This window comes from Peromyscus maniculatus, chromosome 18 (assembly GCF_049852395.1).
Source record: "Peromyscus maniculatus bairdii isolate BWxNUB_F1_BW_parent chromosome 18, HU_Pman_BW_mat_3.1, whole genome shotgun sequence".
Lineage (NCBI taxonomy): Eukaryota > Metazoa > Chordata > Mammalia > Rodentia > Cricetidae > Peromyscus > Peromyscus maniculatus.
The window spans coordinates 21,312,575-21,335,472 of record NC_134869.1 but is presented as its reverse complement, the minus strand read 5'-3'; the positions used below and the strand labels follow the sequence as shown (position 1 = coordinate 21,335,472).

General features: G+C 42.7%; 1 protein-coding gene across 1 annotated transcript in view; it reads right to left on the bottom strand.

Annotated features, from left to right (window-relative positions):
* Positions 1 to 22,898, bottom strand: part of Eea1 (early endosome antigen 1) — a 122,535-nt gene that overhangs the window by 78,938 nt on the left and 20,699 nt on the right. Inside the window, exon 2 of the mRNA XM_076554664.1 lies at positions 2,593 to 2,685. Within this exon, the coding sequence (XP_076410779.1) occupies positions 2,593 to 2,685 (93 nt within the window). The remainder of the gene's footprint in view (positions 1 to 2,592; positions 2,686 to 22,898) is intronic.

Below are 22,898 nucleotides of genomic sequence, written 5' to 3'. Positions count from 1 at the left end.
GAAACTATAAGCCAGCTCTAATTAAATGCTTTCTTTAGTAAGAACTGCCTTGATCGCGGCGTCTCTTCACAATAGACACTAAGACATTTCTCTTTGTTGTTGAATTTCAGGTGATGAAAAGCTAACAGAACATGGGAAGCACACATATTACCCGGGACAAAGGAAGCGTTTGGTAGACATTAACTAGTTCCACTATCATTGTTCTGTGTGTGCGTGCGTTCGTGTGTGTAAGGGTGCATGTGTGGTATATGTGTGGGGGCACACATACATGTATGTGCACATGCACATGGAAGTCAGAAGAGAACCTTAGGTGTCACTGCCCAGCGCTGCCTCCATTTTTCTTTTGGAGACAAGCTCTCTCACTAGCCTAGACCTGACCATGCAGACTCAGACTACGCCGGCTCTCCTGCATGCTCCAGGGAGAATGCTGGTCTTACCTCCCCACTGCTGGAATTACAAGTACACACCAGAGTTTAATTTAACATTCTGGTGATGGAACTCAGTTCCTCCTTGCACGTACTTACCAGCGTGGCTATCTCTACAAATTCCATTATCCCTCTCTCTCTGTCCCTTAAAAGGTAACTATCCAGGGGGCAAAAGCAAAAAACACAAATTCACGTCTTTTTAACTGGCCAAAGAGTTATCTTCCAGACACCCACATCCCAAGTACTAACTAGAACCAGGGAACAGGACTTCTTTAAAAGATGCCTCTTGTCTGTCTTGCTTTCTTTTGGCCACTAAAGGGTTAGAGTGTGTTTTACTCTACTCGTAACTGTCAATGGTGAATGTCCACACCCAGTCATCTCATCATTAAGACACATTCACTGTAAAATTATTCTGCTCTGGCTATTAGCTGTGGTGTTGAAAACACAGAGAATCAAACTCTCCAATCTCAAGAAACTTACAGGCTTCTTGAGAAAATTACCAAGAAAATTATTTTAGCTTTCACAAACCCCAAAAATCTGGACCCCCATTCAGAAGACAGCCACAGTCTCAGCCCCTCCATTGTCATTCCTTGACACCTCGGTGATCAGGCTGCACACAGGTGGCCCTGTGACCCACTAAGTTTATTTTCAACACAGAAGCTACGCAGAGTATCCTATGACCAGCGTAGTACCTAATCTTATCATTTCCTGCTCAAGATTCTCCAGTGGCTCTGCTGCCTCACAGAGACTTAGCACACACACAGTGTGTATAACATCTGCACGGTCTGCAAGAGGCAGGCCTGGCAGCTCACTGAGCCAGTCTGGGATCGCTTGGTACTCTGGAGCTACACGAGCCTCCGAGCTGGTCCTCACCATGCAGACATGCTCTTAGCTCAAGGAATTCCTGTGTGTCCTACATGTCTGGAACACCACTTGCCCCAGAAACGTCCTTGGCTCATTCCCTCACCTTCTTCAGGTCTAAGGCATGCTACCACCCCCTTCTCCACTGGACAAACCTTCAGTGATGACTACATAAAGCTACAGATGTTCCACACCTTCTTCAGCTCTAAGGCATGCCACCACCCCGTTGTCCACTGGACAAACCTTCAGTGATGACTATAGCTACAGAGAAGATGTTCTACACCTTCTTTCCTAGTCTATTTTTTTTTTCAGTAACACCAATTTATCTATCCTGGTACATTTTTAGATTATTTTGTTTTATGACTGCCTACATAGCAAGTGCCAGGGGCACAGAGTGAAGTCTGTATCCAAAAAAAAGAAAGAAAGAAAGAAAAAGTGAATCAATATCTTGAACATATGTAAACATCTCTTAAAAAATCAACAAACAAAATCCAACAATATATTAAAATGGTGATAACAACACAACACTGTCAGGTGAGAATACAAATACTCTAGGAACACAATATTATAAATGCATGTACTTCATCCCAGAACAAAGGGAAAAACCAAACAACATGTCAATACGTGTGGAAAAAGCATTGTACATGGCAAGGTGCACTCAAAGCGGGAGGGCCGGGAGGGGAGGGGCCGGCAGCAAGGCAGCACACTCGCTACCATCATCATCAGTGAGACTGGACAGCAGCACCTTGCTTTGTTCCTGGACTTGGGAGATTATTCCACCATTTTAGGCTTTTACCTCAACATTTGAGTGATGGTAACCAGAGGCTTTCTTTCTCTCTTTTTTTCTATCACGAACAAGTATTACTTGCTTCTTAAAAATAAAAATAGTAATACAACTAAAAAGCCTTTGTAATTAAAATTAAGCTTATTTACATTTTCAATAGTTTTTAATAATTCAGTAAAGATAAAATAAAATTTAACAGATCATAAATGAAAATAGAAAACACTGCTTAATTAACACAGTTTGTGGTGGCCACTCATGCGCAGTAAGGGCAAGTTCTTTATAAAATCACTAAAATGTTCTTCATTGAGATGACAACATAAAGACTGACTGTAATGTTCCCAATTTCAATCTTAATATACAGTTTTCAATATTACAACCAAACGTTGGTATACTTGTATAAATATAACTCAAAGTCACATTCTAATAGTACAGCTTACGAGGATTTTCCCTATGAACATAATTTAAGTTTCCAATCATTACTATAAATATTGGCTAATTTTATTCTCTCTCATCTTTTCATACCTCTGAGGAACTTTCATTGTTGACATCCACTGTATTTATAGGAGCTGCTGACGAATCTAAATCAGATCCTTGAGAGCCGGCTCTCCCAGGAGTCTGAAACAGAGGAGAAAAAGACCACAGTCATAAGCTGCACAACAAGGACGTGTCTTCATAACAGCCAGCCAGCAGCAGCAGCAGCAGCAGCAGCAGGGTCCCTTCTAGAATACTGACCTTCACCCTGTGCGCACCAGGACCTCTATATGCATTTTCAATTTTTATCCTTTTTAAATAAAGCTTTTAAATACAATGTTTCATAACCTCCAACCCACTTTCATAAAACATATTTAATCACAATGTATCTCTGAGACAGGTAAGAATAGAGAAAGTATTTAAAGCCGCTCAATGACTTGCTTATGACACTTGCTTGCAATGGTTAACAACCACAACCCAAACCACAACCACAACAAACACAGAAAACCAGGAGCAGAAGTAACTGCCGACCTTCTGACTCCTCTTTACTGCATCCGCTCTGAGTACAGGAGTGGAGGGAATGCTGCCCATATCATCTAGTCACCCGCTCCGGTCGTCTATCGTTCAGAGCAACCATTACCCATCTATCTCCACACCTGCTATGACACCACCAAGCATAAAGTGAAATGTCTTCTTAGCTCCAGCAGCATTTATCCCCTAAGGTTATTGTGTTTTGGAGTTTTGTTTTTGTTTTTTGTTTGTTTGTTTTCGAGACAGGGTTTCTCTGTGTAGTTTTGGAGCCTGTCCTGGAACTCACTCTATAGACCAGGCTGGCCTCGAACTCACAGAGATCCGCTTGCCTCTGCCTCCCGAGTGCTGGGATTGAAGGTGTGCGCCACCACCACCCCGCGGTTATTGTTTATTAATACCTACATGTCACAGTAAATTAATCCAAAGTCTAGTAAGACACTAAAAGGAGAGTCAAAGCACAAGAACTAACTCCACAATAGTCTTCACACATCATTGTTTCTTAGCAGAGGCTAAGAAACCTGCCAAAGCCACATGACTACTAAAGAGAGGAAAGGTTTTCATTGGAACTCTATGGCTCTGAGTCACTGGTCAAGACCGCTTCTTTGCTAGGGATCTCTGAGGAAACGCACACGCCCCCAAGATTGAGAACAGCTTACTACACTCTGCTTCAACACACAAAATACTTTTACACTTAAACACATACTTAAAATAAGACAAATCAGACACTCCACATTCCTTTTTACTTCCTTATTTATACACTGTACACATTTATTTATAGTTTTTGCTCTTATATAAATTGGGAAATTGGGACAAGTATGAAATCAAGACAAGTAATTAAAGTAACAAAGAAATTCCCAAACTCTTCTTAAACACAGTCAGTCAAAGGAGGATATAGGGTTAAAATTTTATTTCCTGTGCTGGAGAAAGCAGAATCAAACATACCAGATAACAATGGGGAAACTGAGGCTGGAGAGATGGCTCAGCAGGTAAGAGCACTTGCTACTTTTGCAGAGAAACAGGGTTCAGTTCCCAGCACCCACATGGCAGCTCACAGCCATGTGTAACTCCATGGGCATCAGGCACACATGTGGCGACTATTCATACATGCAGACCTTCATACACATAAAATAAACAAGGAGGAAATGGATGGCTTTGAATTTTAAAAGGATACAAGCTGAACACCCCTAATCTTAAAATGTAGCATGTTCCAAAATCTTGTACTTTTTGAGTACCAACATGATACAAGTATAAAGTTCACCAAGCTTAGTAGTACAAGCCTGTAATTCCAGCAATGGAGAGGCTGAGGCAGGATCATGAGTTTGAGGCCTGCTTAGGCCATATAAGATCTTGTCTAAAGAGAAATTGAAAAATAAAGGGATAAGGAAAAATACAAAATTTCACAACAAACTGTCCCATGTACAAAATACTATCTAGAACTACCTTCAGTTGAAGTGTACAGTGTGTATATAAAGTTATGCGGCTGCGGGCAAGTCAGACCAACCGGGCAAGTAAAATACACATGGAAGGAGGCAGGGCCGGTTCCCCCACAGCACAGTTGAAGTTTCCAAGTTACTGTGCTTTCACTTTCTCTTCAGATTTGAAGTTCTCAGAACAAAAACAGCTGTCTCTTTGACAGACAAGATCTCCACTATTTAAAAATAATAACATCCTGAAAAAACTGTAAACTTAAGCACAAAGCACATCCACAGCTACTCCATCTGCCCGCTTCTTCCTGCCCACATGGCTCTGCGGGCCAGGGCTAGGAACCTGAGCATCACTTTCCGTCCCCAGTATTGCGGCTGTCCTTTCTGCTGGGAAACCATCCTCAGAAAGTCAGCTAAACAGTTTAGGAAATGACCAAAGCGGAGTGGTACTGATGGCCATGATGTCACTTTGGAGAAGAGGCCTGGGACTCTCGAAAGCCCACAGGGCTCCGTCTGGTATTTCTGCTATGTCACAGTGACACTCCCTGACGACAGCTCTGTAATCTGTCCTTGGAGAGGGGTCAGCTCTGCATCTCTAGTCTTCACTTTGCAGAGGTGAAGTAATGGGAGAGGGGACAGCAGGTCTGCACTTGTCCTTCTTCTCACTTGTCACATTCTTTTTGTCCTTAGGACCGACCTTTCCGAGATGTCTGTGCCTGTAGGGGGATGGATCAAGCTTTTTTGTCTGGCTGAGACACAGGTTCTTGTGAAACCTCAGCCATGTGACTGTCATTTGGTGATTTTTCCAAATGGCTCTAATGATCCCAAGCCTCTCTTCAGAGGATCATCCTCCCACTGAAGAAATATATCCTTTATGTCTTGAGTATCTGATGACAGGCTCCAACCTTCAGTACATGTACATGTCTGGGGAAGGAGATTGGTGATTCCTAGTCTTTGTCACTGAGGGTTTTGTTTTGGGTTTGGGATTTTGGTTTTTATCTAATACACCAATCTCAAACAGAAAATTTGGAGGTAAAAAAGGATCAGAAGTCAAATGTAAAACAATCACTATCCTAGCTCCTTTCCAATGACCCAATTACCTATCTTTAATTATCATGGACACAATGGTATGTGTGTCTAAGATTTCTGTATGTGGACTTATATAAAGGAGTTAGATGTCCTTCAGAAGTAGAATCCTCAGACTGCTCTTCTTGTGTGAGGGCTAAAGTTGTACTTTAAGTTGAAATCACTGTGCTTAAGAGATCTTTAAAAACATCTCTAACCTGTAAGCCCCAAGGACAGACCACTGCCTGGAATGCTGAAGCTGTTGTCTACATAAGATAACAAGCCCAATGTTTTCAGTTCCATAAACAAGGTCCAACTGCACAAGATGTGCAGGAGGTATGTAGGCAGGAAGTATGTAAGATGTATGCTTGCCTCTGATTGGACAAAGGCAGGAAGCATGTAGTTTTGTGGGGTTTGCTTTTATGAGCACATGACTAACATAATTCATGGCCATTCTCTGTGAAACCGGGTATAGACCTGGCCAGTGTTCACTGTCTTGGCTAGTATTTAATAAATCTTGCTTCAAATTTGGCTCAAAATTTGTGGCAGTGGTCTTATTCTCATCTGGTTGGATTAACACTTGGCTTTGGGAATCTCTGACTTCCTGGTACTATGGAGCACGGGCCTTGACTTCCACAGTCCCTTTAAAACTTCTAAAACCTAACTTTTCAAACTTATGCATGGTATGTCTTTACTGTATTCACTGAATGCCCATGAAATATTTAACTTATTATTTATATGCTTTTAACTTTATATTTTATGTTCTGTCAATGTTACTCATCCAAAAACTAATAGAAGATTCTCTCCCAGGTTTGGTGATGCATGCATGCTTCTTCCTAGCATTTGGGAGTGTGAGGAATGGAATAAAGAGGACTAAAACCAGCAAAAGTGCTATGGGAAAGAAAGCTTGTTCAGAACTCTGATCCAAACAGCACTTAGAGTTCACACAAAAACCAGACAGTTCTGTTCCAAATACAGGTCAATAATGCAAAGGTTTTAAATATTAAAAAGGAAAAACTATTTTCAAAACAAGAATCCAGCTCACCAAAAACACAAGACAAACAGCAAGTATACAGGGTTCTGGGACCAAAAACAGATAACAGCAATCATAATCTACACTGGGGCAAACAGTGTCACACAAGGTGTAGACAGAAAGAAGTCAACCCACTGGGAACACAGCAAGTGGACAGTACCTCCTCTCTTTGCCATAAACAGACACTTTTCAAAGCACTGTAAGTCCACCTGTCTGGGCTTGAAGTTTTATTGAAACTTTTCCAGAAACCAGAGAAAGAACATTCCAAACAGTAAATTATCTACAAAAAAAAAAAAAAAAAAAACTTTTGTTTTTTCTTTGTTATATTCGAAACAAAGATATGATTAAAATTTTAAAAACAAATATAAAGATTATACAAAAACAAAAATAGATAAAACAATTCTGACTTTATAAAAGTCGTAAAGTACAAAGTTGATATGTCATAGCTTTAACGATATAAAAATGTAAACACAAAGAAATTAAAAGGTAATCCCGTAAGACGACGATCATCATGTTAGGATGTTATTTTTCTATCCCCCATTTTACCCAAAGAGTGGGTTAATATGTTTTTATTAACCATTTACTGCCAGGCAGTGGTGGCGCACGCCTTTAATCCCAGCACTTGGGAGGGAAGAGGTGGGCGGATCTCTGTGAGTTCGAGGCTAGCCTGGTCTACGGAGCGAGATCCAGGAAAGGTGCAAAGCTACACAGAGAAACCCTGTCTCAAAAAGCCAAAAAAAAAAAAAAAAAAAAGTACCTACCTCTTTCCAACATGCTATTAATATTATTGTAATACTTCTGAAAGTCTATTAAAAATCATTTCCCCCAAAATGAGCCTGATAAAAAGATTCAGATAATTATAGTTAACAAACATCTATCATTAATACCAAATAGACTAAGAAAAAGAAAACTAAAACAAACCTATTTTCCTATTCACTCTTGGCCTGAGCCAAATGGATGGGTTCTCCATGCCAAGCTTCAATTCTCTCTGGGCACCAATGCCATGCTCTACAGCTCACGAAAACCTGGCCCTGCTGGGACATTCTGCAAACCCCACAGACTAAGGGCTCTGTTTCATAAGACTTCCCATCTCTTTCAGATGCCATCACTAAGTAACAGATACCGAAGTTATCCAACCTTCTGTCAAGGCTTCCCACAACCATCTAGTTCAGTGACTTGTTGTAAGGGCTCCAAGAGCCCAGAGAAACATTTTTCTCCAAAGGATATAAATGAACAGCCAAATGTAAAGGGGTTTAAAGCAAGATCTGGGTGAATCCTGAGCAAAGGCACTCCTGTCCCAGTGGGATTTGGAATATGCCTCTTTACCGAGTAATGGACGTGCTCAACAACTCAGACACTCTTCAAACTTCCAAATTGAAGATTTTTCTGGAGGTTCCATTATTTAAGCATGACTGATTAAATCACTGTTATTGGTGATTAATTCAACCTCTAGCCTCTCTTCATCCTGAGGTTGGAATGTACAGCTCAAAGTTTCAAATTAGAAGTTTGGTTAGCTCTGCCAGCAATTGAAGCAGAGAATTATGGGCGTTTTCACTAGTTTGGCAATCAGCAAGAGAGCCTCAGGGCGACTACCCACTCCAGCTTACCCTGTGTATAAGATGTAACTGCACAATGGGCATACTAACCAGTGACAGGGACAGCCGGAGGAAATAATGATCTTTGTTCTTGAAATTTGCAAAACTGAAACTTATCTTATGACAAAGTGAAAAGGACCAGACATGCCTCATCTGGCCCACCTGCCATGAGAAACGAATTAACTACCCCATGCAAACCACCCTAAATCAGCTTCTCGGCTGGTCTTGCAGCAAGACTTGAGTAACAAGAGCTCCATCTTCTCATTGAGCAGCTTCCCATTGAAGTCCCTTCCTGCCAATACCTTGCTTTCACTTGACCACCCAGCCTGCCTGTGTCCAGGGCCAGACTCTTTCGAATAACAGAACTAGTCCCAATCTGAAGCTATTAGGAAAGCACCAATTAGTATCTCATGCTATACCTGATAACAAGGCAGGGCTGTCCCAAGTTCAAGGCCAACTTGAGCTGTTAGGCAAGACTTTGTCTCAAAATAAAAATTCAAAAAGTAAGGGCAGGGTTTGGAGATGTATCTCAGTGGCAGAACACTTGCCTGGCCTTAGGTTCAATCCCCAGTACACACACTCAACACAGAGTGTGTGAGTGTGTCAGCTCATTAAGGTGAACTAAAGTGAAGTTGAAAAGGGTTTACTATAACTCAGGGAAGAAGCAAGCTGCTTTCACTCCTATTATAGGAAATCTCAAAGGTTTTAATAATCTGTGCTATAAACTAGGATGAACTCAACCATACATTTCTTACAAATAACATCACATCAATAACTGCAATTAGGAAACAAAAACACTCATGATATCCAAACAAATAACAAGTGACTAAGATATACAGAACACCCTAGACTGTTGGTAATATACAATTGGTTGGTATTGCTAAAACTAAGATAATACAGCATTAGTCTCTGCAAGACCGCTATCAGTTAAACACAAGCTTGAAAAACAAAAACAAACAAGCAAACAAAACAAAACAGAATACAGCTCTTTGTTAGCCAAAAAGAAACAGGGCTGTTATCATTGTCTGCTGTAAATAACACCTAAGAGGAACTACTGTCCTGAAAAGTTCAATCACAGGTTTTCGTTGAAAGAAATTGTTGATCTGTTTTAGCACAGTTGTTTACTTCATGGAAATCTGGGCTGGGGATATCATGCCAAAGCATGTTCCAGGTCCCAGCACTGCAAAATACATACACATGCAACCTCCATGTCAGAATCATACTAGCACCACTATGAGAAAGTCGTCAGAATCAAAATGAAGTCACTTACATCAACCTAAGGAAAAACAAAGCTGTGAGATTATTAGAGACGAATTCCCACTCACCTGGTGGCAATTACCAAAAAGGCTGACAGCACCACAGCCTTGCACAAAGATCAGCACAACTTTATACAAACGAAAACACTTCTGCATCAACATCCGCCCTGCAACTTGGCAGAAATCACCCTTGTTACTAATCTTTGTAGTCAATAATTCTTATTTCAAGGCATCTTCTGTAATCTTCCTAATGCATGTGCCTTTAAAAGTCCTCCTTTGTCTCAACTCTTTGAACGTATGTATAGTTTACTTCAGCACATGTCTTCGCGCTGCAATGTTATTCTGCTCCACAGAAATGATCAGGATTCTACGGAGACTCTTTCTGCCTGCTATGTGGTCGGCAGTTATCATAAAAAGTAAAAATAAAAATAAACCCATAACTATAGTTGTTAATATTCTGATCCGCCCCTTGAAATCCCACTTCTTGGCTCCGCCCTGCATGCTGACATAAAAGCCTCATTCTAAGGAAATCTCCTCCCCTCCCCCCCCCCCTCTCTCTCTCTCCTGCTTTTCCTCCCAAGAGGTGCACATACCTTGATATCTCTCTGTCTCTGTCTCTGTCTCTGTCTCTGTCTCTCTCTCCCCCCCACCAATCTTTTTCTCTCTGTCTCTCTTTCCTTTCTTTCTCTTCATCTCTCTATTATAGTAAACTCTCCACGTGGATGCAGCGTCTGGGCTGTGAATTAGTAGCTGTCACCACCTCCACCGTGCCTGCATGACATGCATCTGCCTAGCATGTTTCCCTGCATGCCCAGGATACCCTCGCCACCCACCCACTCCCCGCACAATAATTCATAACAACAGCTTCCAACCATAACTGAAAATCTTCATCTAATAACAAAGAGTTAGAACAAAAATAAAGCAAACATCTATTAGTATGTGTACATAGGATACAAATATTTTATAGATAAATAACAAGAGCTTTCCCACTGGATGGTGATTCTCTGAGTCATGTTTTCCTATTCTCCCACAACCCCTAACTCTGCATATGGCACTGCTTTAGAGAGGGTCAAGCAGAGAAAAGCAAACTCCTCAGTGGGAAATTACTCTCGAGTCGCTCACACAGTCTAATGACTAGAACCGACACAGACCTGCCTGGATACAGGACTGCCTAGGTGAATCTTCCCACCTTGAAAGCAATGAGACTGCCTGAGCTGGTAGCTACAACAGTGTTATCATACACAAGAGATAAGCTAAGCAAATTCACAACCCATACCATCTAAAACAACAATAAACCAGCGAAAGTCAAGCTAATGGATAAGTATGCTAAAAGTAAATTTTCAATTTTGAAAAAAAAATCTTTGAAAAACACAGTCAGATATTGCTGTGGTCTGAATGGCTAAGCTAAAATTTTGTATGCTGAAACTTATGATGGGGTTAAAAGTTAGGACCTTTGGCTGGGCGGTGGTGGTGCACGCCTTTAATCCCAGCATTTGGGAGGCAGAGGCAGGTGGATCTCTGTGAGTTCCAGGCCAGCCTGGGCTACAGCGTGAGTTCCAGGAAAGGCGCAAAGCTACACAGAGAAACCCTGTCTCAAAAAATCTAAAAAGTTAGGGCCTTTGGGTGATAACTAAGCCATAATGGTGGTCTTCATGAATGAATTAGTAACCTGAGCTGTAACAAAATATCTGAGGTTGAATGTTCTCTAAAGACTAGAAACTTATGTCTCAGCCTCTGCTCCTTCAGAGCCCCCAGGATTAACTCCCAGCACCCACATGGCAGTTCACCACTGTCTGTAACTCTAGTTTCACATGACTAGATACCACCTTTTGACACCAGACACATACTTAGTGTGCACAGATACATGCAAGCAAAACACACACATAAAATAAAAATAAATCTTTCAAAAAGAAATTGAATGACATAAGGATCTCTTAGAAAATGTAACTTTCAGCAATAATTCTCTACTTCTATTTCTCCATCATTCCACCATAAAACTAACTAGCAGTCTGGGTGTGGTGGCGCACGCCTCTCATCCCAACACCCTGGAGACAGAGACACGACAGATCTCTGTGGATTCAAGTCCACCCTGGTATGCATATCCAGGCCAGCCAGGGCTACATGGTGAGATACTTTCTCAAAAAATGAAAAGGGGGAGGGGAGGGTCAAGAAAGAGGGAAAGATGGTCTACAGAGAGTTCCAGGACAGCTAGGGCTGTTACACAAAGACACCCTGTCTCGGGGGGGGGGGGGGACGGACCAAGAAAGAGAAAATGAAAGAAATCAAAAAAGGAAAAAAAGTAATTTAAAATTCAAAAAGCCTAAAAAGCCATCATCTCCTATACACAGACCTTGGAAAGCAGACATTTGTGGTGGTTTGAATGAAAATGGCCCCCACAGGCTCATAAGAAGTGGCATTATTTGAAAGGATGATTAGGAGGTGTGGCCTTGTTGGCAGAAGTGTGTCAGTGGGATGGACTTGGAGGTTTCCAATGCTCGATCCAGGCCTAGTGTCTCTTTCCCTTCGTGCAGCCTCCAGATCTGGATGTGGATCTTTCACCTACGTCTCCAGCACCATGTCTGCCTGCATACTGCCACGTTTCCTGCCAGGATGATAATGGACTAGACCACTGAACCTGCAAGCCAGCCCCAACGAAATGTTTTCCTTTATAAGAAAGAGTTGCCTTGGTAGGCTGGAGAGCAGGTGAGAGCTGGCCCCGCCCCTTGCTGGCAGCTCAGCACCTCACCTGTGCAGCACAGAAGGTCTGGCCCTGGTGGTATGGGTGCAGGTGAGCCGGCCCTGAGCTGCCCCCTGCCCCACACGGCCCCTCACACAGGCCCCTGGTTCACCTGAAAACCACTTCTTTCAGTCCTAACCAGTGGGTCACCCAGAGCCCAAGATCCCTTTCTGACCAGCATGGGGTACCCCTCCCCCTCTCGCCAAACTCCTGCCATTTCTGATGACTGTTGGGAGACAGCTGGGCAGGCCCAGAGTTCTAGAAGTGTCCACAACCAGCCCCTGTTCCCCAGCAGGGAGACCTGACTACACCAGGCAGCTGCCCTGGGTCAGCGCACCATCTGCCACTACACTGTGGAAGCCAGGGCCTTCCTCATGCAGACAGACCAGCAAGTAAGTTGTCTGGCAGAACACAAACCCACCCTTTCCCAAATCTGGGGGCGGGGCAGTGGGAGAACCGGCCCTGAGAGCAGGAGAGATGGCTCCACCCTCCCCTGGGCAGCACAGTAGAGCTGGCCATAGTGAGCCTGCCAGGGTGTGAGCATGGGAGAGCTGGCCCCGCCCCTTCCCAGCCCTGTGAGGGTGTGAGCAGGGAGAGCTGGCCCCGCCCCTTCCCAGCCCTGTGATGGTGTGAGCATGGGAGAGCTGGCCCCGCCCCTTCCCAGCCCTGTGATGGTGTGAGCATGGGAGAGCCGTTCCCAACCCTTGCCAACTGCCATAGGCAGGAGAGCTGGTCCCACCCCTCACCTGAGCAAAGAGGAAGAGCTGACCCGGGTGGCATGGGTGCCAGAGAGCAGGCAGGCTGACCAACTGAATCACCACCGAGGCCCAAATCCAGGGATCTGAGTTGGCCCACCCCATTGTCTACCATCTAAGAACCGCAGGAGTGTGTGAAGGGGCTGGTCCTACAGAACCAAAGCTGTGATGAACATTTGCAAGCAAAGTTGTCTGGGCAAAAGGGTGACAGACCACAACACACCACAGCTTCCATGGCGAGATTTTTGTTTTTTCTTTTGGGGGAAAGTTGCAAGGGTGGAGGGTGGATATGGAGGGATGGGGAGATGAGTGGGACTGGGGCACATGATGTGAAATTCATAAAGACTCAATAAAAAGTTTAAAAATAAAAGGGTTGCTGTGGTTATAGGCTCTCTTCACACCAGTAGAAACCCTAAGACAACATTAAATACATTATCTGAGTATATCATGTAGCCAGCACTTCCCATTATTAAGAGCCAAAAGCATGGCACTTAGGGATAAAGTAGAATTTGAATAACACATACAAGTTCATGAAAAATCAAAATAGTGAGATGAGACATGTGAAGAGCTTCATCATCACCGTTTTCCTTGTGCCAGACCTAGGAGTCGGAGATGCTGCTGCTCAGTTGGATGAACTAAGTGTGATGGGTTTAATTGGGCCTGGTGTAGCAGGAGCCAGGTGGAAACACTGAATTGCCAAAGGCAAGGTGATTGTAGTTATTGTAAAGTAGTGTTCTTAATGGCCTGACCCTCAATGGGTAGCACAAGCAAAGTGATTTTTATGGTGGCATGACTCATATGGACCTTTGCTGTGGAATAATCTTTTTGTACACTGTGATATGTCACTCTGATTGGTTTAACAAAAAGCTATGGCTAATAGCTAGGCAGGATTTCCAGGCAGAGAGGACGCTGGGAAGAAGGCAAAGACACCAGGAGCAAGCAGGATGAGCACTAAGGAGATGAAGTAATAAAGCCACAGGGCAGAAAGTAAATTAATAGAAATGGGTTAATTTTAGTTATAAGAACTAGTTAGAAACAAGCCTAAGCTATTGGCCAAGCTTTCATAATTAATAATGTCTCTGCCTCATTACTGGGGAGCTGACAGTCCTGATGAAAAAGTCTGACTACAGACCTTTGGTACTGGCTAATCAGTCCTGGTGTTTCAAGGCACAAAATAGGTAAGAAGCTTACTATATTTCTGTTTGATCTGTGGAAGTGGAAAATTTCTCAAATGAAAGAAAGGCTATATTTGATCATGGCAATAGGGAATCTTAGCCTATGAACCAATTTCCAGACTTGAGCCAATATGCAGACCAAGAATCCACTGAATGATGGAAGTGCCAGGTTCTCCTGAGGAAAGATCTTGATAAAATACCTAAGAGATTTATGCTAGCCTGTCCCTCATCATTCCAGAGGGACCTAAGGTCTTATACAAGGATAACCGTGTACTAGGGAAGAAAACAGTCAGACTTCTGGAGTCTATGTGGCACTGGTTCAGAGCTGACACTGATTCCAGGACACCCCAAGAAGCACTGGAGCCCTCATGCAGTTTGATGATTCATGCAGTTTGGGCTGAAATCCAACTCACAGCAGCACCAGTGGGTCCCGAACTCATCTTGTGATTATTTCCGCAGTCCTGTGATGTATAATTGGGACAGATACACCTAGAAGTTGAGAAGAATTCCCACACTGGTTGCCTAAGCTGTGGCGTGAGGGCTATTACAGTTGGAAAGGCAAAACAGAAGTTATTGGAGTTGCCTTCGCTAGGGAAAACAATGAATCAAAGACAATATCGAATCTCAGAACTGCAGAAATTAGTGCCACCATCTAGGACTTAAAAGATGTAGGGCAGCGTTCCCACCACATCTCCCTTTAACTATCTGGCCAGTGCAAAAGACAAACAGACAGTGGAGAGTGACAGCTGACTACTGAGAACTTAATCAAGCAGTGGCTGCAATTTGCAGCTGTGGTGTCCTTACTAGATTACACGTCTCCTGTACATGGCATGCAGCACTGATCTAGCAAATGCCCTTTTCTGGGTTCCTGTCCAGAAGAACCTCCAGAAAGAAGCAATTTGCTTTCAGTTGGCAAGGCCAACAGTACACCTTTAGAGTTTTACCTCAAGGATGTATTTATTAACTCTCCAGCCTTGTATCACAACTTAGTTCAAAGGGATCTCCACTCTATTGATGATATAACACTGACTGGAACAAGTGAGCAGGAGATAGCAACCACTCTGAACATGTTGGTAACAATATGCACGTCAGTGGATGGGAAATAAATCCAACCAAATTCAAGGGCCTTCTACCTCAGCGAAATTCTTAAGAGTCCAATAGTGTGGACTCTCAATAGAGATACTCATTCTAAGGTGAAGGTAAGTCATGGTACCTGGCCCCTCCCGCCACCAAGAAAGGAGCACCACATCAGTGGGCCTATTTGATTCTGGATCACAGCAAAGTCCTTCCAAGTAAAGCACTGGAAGTTTCCAGGCAGTTAAAACCATAATCCAGACTTCAGCTATCCTTCAAGTTCATAGTTTCCTACCCTTCTAAGTATCCCCACCTGAGTACCTTAAGAGCACTTCAAAGTCAGCTTTTCAGCTGGGTATTACAATGGCTCACATCTGTAATACCAGCATTTGGAAGGCGGAAGCAAGAGGCCTGCCACAAACTCAAGGCCAGCACAGGTCACACAGTGAGTCCCAGGCCACCTGGGGCTGCAGTTAAAACCATGCATCAAGAAAAACACGCAGCTCATCAAAACCAAATTTATTACCGTTTCTGGCAAACCTTTCCCTATCTGCATTCCTTACCTCAGACTGCAAAACCGCCACACTCATCCTGGCAAATCCAAGCCATCATACTTAACCCCTTCTTTCTTCCTTAACTTCACATCTAATCAACAAGCTAATTCCAATGCCCCCATGAATCTGGAATCTGTCTGCCTTTCTCCTTGTCCACTACACTACCTCAACTAAACTGTAATCTTCTCATTGGCCTATAAAAGAGAAACCTAATTTTACACCATATGCTACCACACCTATATTACTAGGGCTGCCTAAGAATCACACAAGGGATTTGCCAGATCGCCTGAAATGCATCATAACCAGAACCAAAGCTGTCATCCACCTTCACTCATGACATCCCAGGAGTAGGGAAGTGAATTTGGTTAACTGAGTTAATAACATCTTTATGCTGTGGGATGTTCTGTATGCTGTGAATCTGTTGCTCTGAGGGGTTGATAAATAAAACGCTGATTGGCCAATAGCCAGGCAGGAAATATAGGTGGGATAAATAGACAAGGAGAATTCTGGGAAGAGGAAGAAGGCTGAGTCAGGAGACGCCAGTCTGCCACCCAGGGAGCAGCATGTAATGACACATAGGTAAAGCCACAGAACACGTGGCGACTTATAGATTAACAAAAATGGGCTGAGTTTAAGTGTAAGAGCTGGTCAGTAGAAAGCTTGAGCTAAAGGCCGAGCAGTTTTAATTAATATAAGCTGCTGAGTGATTATTTTATAAGCGGCTGTAGGGTCTGTGGGGCTGAGCAGGACTGGGAAAAACTTCAGCTACATCATTACATATAAAAAATCCCAGGGAAAACCTGAACAAACACAAACAGCACAGGTACAGGGCTCACACCTACAATCCCAACAATCACAGGCAGTGGGACTTAAGAGTTCCAGACCAGCTTGGATCAAGAAAACAAGAAACCTCAAACAGATTGTAGTTGGCATTTTCTTTGGATCGCCAACCAGCTCCCAAATAAAGACTCAGAGACTTATTATTAATTATGAATGCTCAGCATTAGCTTAGGCTTGTCCCACTAGCTCTTTTAACTTAATTTAACCTGCTTCTATTCATCTACATTTTTCCTTAGGGCTTTTTACCTTTCTTTCATTCTGTATGTCCTATGTTCCTGTTTCCTCCATGGCTGATGGCCTCCTGCCCCACCCCCACCCCCTCCCCCAGCATCTCCCTGCCCAGAAGTCCCTCCTATGCCTCCTCCCTTGCTATGGCCATTCAACTTTTTAATTAGACCAATCAGATGCCTTAGGCAGGCAAAGTAAAACAGCAACACATCTTTACATAATTAAACAAATATTCCACAACATAAACAAATGCAATATTCCACAGTTAAATAAATATTCTGCAACACAGATTTCCCTACCGGAAATGCTAAAAGGTAGAAGCAACCCAGGGCCCATAACAAGTGGGTGGAGACACACAGTCTACACTTGGAGGGCTCATTACTCAGGTGGAGACATACAGTCTACACTTGGAGGGCTCATTACTCAGGTGGAGACACACAATCTACACTTGGAGGGCTCATTACTCAGGTGGAGACACACAGTCTACACTTGGAGGGCTCATTACTCAGGTGGAGACACACAGTCTACACTTGGAGGGCTCATTACTCAGGTGTCTACACTTGGAGGGCTCATTACTCAGGCTTCTGTGGAAGGCAGGCCTGAAACACTCTTCAGCACGAAGCTAGCAGGCACCACCCTGCATGCAATGAGTCCGACACAGAGGACTGAGACTGCGTGTCTACACTTACATGAGGTAGCCCAACACTGGTCATTGTGAGCAGCAGAAACCACAACAGTGGAGCAGTGGTGGCCAGCACTGGACTAAGCGGGAGGGCTGGGAAGCGACTGTTGAATCAGCTCCGAGTTTCACGACAAGATGGAACAACTCTACCACAGCGATGATAACAGTGATGATCATACAACAATGCGAATTTAACTAACGCCACTGAGTTTTGTATATAAAATGACAAAAATATTTTATACTACGCTGTTTTTATTTTTCATTCAGTCATAATTTCTTTGACATATATAGCCATCATTCCCTTTGCAATTTTACATCTTAAATGAAAGGGCTGGAAGACATGGTTCAGTGGTTAGAACTTTCTGGTCTTCTAGAGGACCTGAGTTCAGTTCTCAGCACACACATCAGACAATTAACTCAGACAGTTCACAACTGTCTGTAACTCCAGCTTCAGGAAATCCAGTACCTCCTCCTGGCCTCTTCAGTCAGTCATAGACACATGGGGCAGGGGAGAGAAACATAAATAAAAAATAAAAATTAATATTTAAAAAAAAATTTGTAAACACTCAGGCACATTTTTAAATTTTTAAAACTGACTAAATCTGTGTTTTCTTGGGTTGCAAGTTTAATTAACCTCAAATAAATGTAATTTCTTTGTTCTCCAGTAGATTGATTTTATTATTAGTCAACACAACCCAAAAAAGCTTATGAGCACCCTAAGTATTAACTATAATCTTTACACATCATTCAAAGGAACCAACACTTTTTAAAAAAAAAAAAAAAACTGATTATAAGTGTGACCAGGAAATTTACAAGCTAACCTGAGACACCTGTCAAAAGAAAAGGGATACGTAAAAAATAAATAAATAAATAAATAAATAAATAAATAAATAAATAAATAAAAGAATACCAAGATATCAAATTAACCATGGCATAAGAAAAACTGATTTACATCCTACCACTGGACTGGTACAAAAGACACAAGTCTGAACACTGACGACACCAAATGTGGATGCAGATGAAATACAAAGCGGACGAGGAGTCCATTGCTGGAGTACTGCGGAACAATGCAGCCAGCCTGGAAGACTGTGGCAGGTTCCAGCAGAACAACTCTACAGCATGGACATATGATCCAGCAGAACTCTACAGCATGGACATATGATCCAGCAGAACAACTCTACAGCATGGACATATGATCCAGCAGAACTCTACAGCATGGACATATGATCCAGCAGAACTCTGCAGCATGGACATATGATCCAGCAGAACAACTCTACAGCATGTACATATGATCCAGCAGAACTCTGCAGCATGGACATATGATCCAGCAGAACTCTACAGCATGGACATATGATCCAGCAGAACAACTCTACAGCATGGACATATGATCCAGCAGAACAACTCTACAGCATGGACATATGATCCAGCAGAACAACTCTACAGCATGGACATATGATCCAGCAGAACTCTACAGTATGGACATATGATCCAGAAGAACAACTCTACAGCATGGACATATGATCCAGCAGAACAACTCTACAGCATGGACATATGATCCAGCAGAACTCTACAGCATGGACATATGATCCAGAACTCTACAGCATGTACATATGATCCAGCAGAACTCTACAACATGTACATATGATCCAGCAGAACCCTACAGCATGTACATATGATCCAGCAGAACTCTACAACATGTACATATTATCCAGAACTCTACAGCATGTACATATGATCCAGCAGAACCCTACAGCATGGACATATGATCCAGCAGAACTCTACAGCATGTACATATGATCCAGAACTCTACAGCATGTACATATGATCCAGCAGAACTCTACAGCATGTACATATGATCCAGCAGAACTCTACAGCATGTACATATGATCCAGCAACTGTACCCTTGGGACTCATCCAGATGATCTGAAAACTGCTCGACATGTCAGAACACAGGTGTCTATCGTAGTTTATTCAAAATGATGTAAACTTAGGATCAATTACAACGTCCTTCACATTCATTATTTTAAAATGAGATATTAAGACATGGGAGAACATGGAGGAAGCAAATGGATATTACTAAGTTGGTGGTGGCACATGCCTTTAATCCCAGGACTGGGAAGCAGAGGCAGGAGGGTCTATGTGAGTTCAAGGCCAGCATGGTCTACACAGAAAAACTCTGTCTTGAAAACAAAAATAAATAAATAAATACATACATATATACATACATACATACATACATACATACATACATACATACTTTTTTTTTTAAAAGAAGTCAGTATGAAAAGACTCCATACTCTATGATTCTGACTACATGATACTTTGGAAAAGGCAAAACTATGAAGCCAGTTGAAGATTAGTGTTTGCTAAGAATTAAGAACAAAGTGGCACTCTGGCCAGGGAAGCAGCTCAGCACCTGCTCAACCATCTTCAAAGAAGGTTTGTCCTGCAGCAGAGACCCGAGAGAACACATAGAGTGAGAGACCTTGGATACTCAGCCCTAAACAGATGTCTCCATCAAATCCCTCCCCTCAGGACTAGGGACCCCCATGGCTGAGGAGACAGAAGGAGCCAGAGGGGATGGAGCACATTGAGAAAACAAGGTTCTCTAAATCAACAGGACCTGTGCACATAAGAACTCATAGTGACTGAGGCAGCCTGCGCCAGATGGGGTCCTAGGACTGAAAAGAAAAGTGGACACATGTCCCCATCCCGAACCCTACTGAGGAATATCATTTTAAGGTGTATTACTTTTGTTTATGTTGCAGTTGTTTAACTCTGTGAAGCTGTGTTACTTTGCCTGTCTAAAACACCTGATGGTCTAATAAAGAACTGAACGGCCAATAGCAAGTCAGGAGAAAGGATAGGCGGAGCTGGCAGGCAGAGAGAATATATAGAGGAAGAAAAAGAGATAGTGGAGGACTCCAGGGGCCAGCCACCCAGCTACACAGCAAGCCATGGAGTAAGAGTAAGATTTACAGAAGTAAGAAAAGGAAAAACCCCAGAGGCAAAAGGTAGACGGGATAAGGTAAGTAAAGAAAGCTGGCTAGAAACTAAGCCGGGCATTCATAATTAAGAATAAGGCTCTGTGTGAGATTTATGTGGGAGCTAGGTGTTGGGCCCCTCAAAAGAGCAAAAACAAACAACAGCATAACCCAGAAGCAATCTCCAACTTATAACCATTTTCAAATGAAAACTTAATTTTCTCAAGGGAGTCTCACTGGGGACACAAATACTCTTAAGGGTGGGGTCCACGACCAGCAGTAGACGCCAACAGAAAAAGAAGTCAATGGAATCTTTGGAGGTCCTTTGTCGCATATGTCATGTCAAGGCTTTTCCTTTCATTTTTACTTATTTTTAATTTTATCTTTATATATATTTTTTTCTCCTCTTTCTGCCCTACAGTCCTTTGCATATATATCATGGCTTCCAGTTCCGTGTTTTATGGGACTCTTGAGTGTGCGCATGAGTGGGTCTCTGCATCCATAGCTGCTTCTTGTGCCTTCTCTTGGGCGCTTTTCCTTCTGTTGTCCTATTCCACTGTGTTAGTTTTTGTTTTATCTTATTATTTTGTTTCACTATTATCCCTTAGAAGCCTGTTTGTTTTCTTTTGTTTTGTTTTTCAAGACAGAGTTTCTCTCTGTAGTCCAGGCTGGCCTCGAACTCACAGAAATCCACCTGCCTCTGTCTCCTGAGTGCTGGGATTAAAGGTGTGAGCCACCAATTGTTTTCTAGTGAGAAACAGAAAGGGGCAGATCCAGATGGGAGGGAGGTGGGGAGGAACTGGAATGAGTAGAGGAGGGAAATCGAAATCAGAATACATTATGAGAAGGAAAAACATCTATTTTCAATAAATTTTCCAGCACACAGAAGTAGTTTTCGGGAAGTAAAACTCTATGTGACGACAGTATGACAGATATATACCGTCATGAATTTGTGCACACAATGTACAGAACCAAGAATGAGCCCGAATGTAAACTACAGACTGCAGGAGTACAGTAACTTGGAAATGACAGTTCATCGGGTGTAACAAAGGGACGACCACTGGTGAGGACACTGATAATAAAGAAGGCATCACATATGGGGGAGGGGTACAGATGGGAAATCGCTGTAACTTTTGCCCAGGCTTATTCTGAATCTAAAAGTACTCTTTTAAAAAGTATTCTATCCTAAAAATTCATGAGTTCTCTTAGTAGAAAAACAGGTGATCAGCACTAAAAGGCTAATATACCCTTCTTATCAAAAATTTAATAGTTAAAAGAAAATCAATCATTTGTTCTGTCTTCCTGGATACAGTGAAATTCATGATAAATAGGCAGCTCTGGCATTTGATAAAAATTGTTTCATTGTTTTTTGTTTGTTTTGAAGCAAGTCAACGTACTATGACACTCCTGCTTTAGCGTCCTAAGTGCTAAAAATGTCTTTGCTGAAAGTTTTCAGTTAAGATGTATAGAAGGAATGTGTTCTGGGGGGAGCTCCCCCTCAGCCCCTGGCACCCTGGCACCCTATGCCCAAAGAGTCTGGAATGTTTGGGTGGGAGCTCCACCTCAACTCCCCTCCCCATCTCTTTCCCCAAACCCGCCTCTTCAAAGCCCGCCAAACACAGCTCCTCCCCCAGAGAGGCTCAAGACCACTCCCACAGGGGATATAAGCTGCATCCCAGAAAACAGACAGGTGGTTTTCTGGTCTCTCATCCCTGTCTCCTCTCTGGGGGCCGGAGAATCACTTGGGAACACTTTATCCATTAAACCTGGGTTTTTTCTAATTCGGTCTGATTTGGTCTGATTTGGACTGCTTATGAGGGTGCCAAAACCTTTCAGAATGAAAACTTAGAAAACTCACCACTATGCAAACTATGGTGAAATTAGTCTTTCTGACTCAAATGACATCACAAACCTCTGATTCTCTCCCTCAGATAGGAAATACTTCCAGGGGCTGGAGATATGGCTCGGTGGTTAAGAGCACTGGCTGCTCTTCCAGAGGGCTCACACAGCAGCTTACAACCATCTTTTAACTCCATTTGCAGGGATCTGACACCCAATCTTTTAACCTTCATAAATACTACACGTACATGTGCTGTACAAACATACATGCAGGCAAAATACTTATGCATATAAAAAATAATTTAAAAAGAAACACTTCCATTCTTTAAATTCCACTGTGTACTTTATTTATACTTCTATGCAGACACACTTAAATACAAAGCCAAGAGTGGTGTTAGAGTTTGGATCTCATTAGTATTTTAACGCCCTTGTAACTCTTGTGTGCAATGCTCTCTCATATCAATTCAAGGCTGTCCATTTGCTTCAGCTGACAGGAGAACAGCCCATGAGACACGAGAAGACTTCAAGTGTACATTCACAGTGTGTGTGTGTGTGTGTGTGTGTGTGTGTCTGCCCCATACAGAG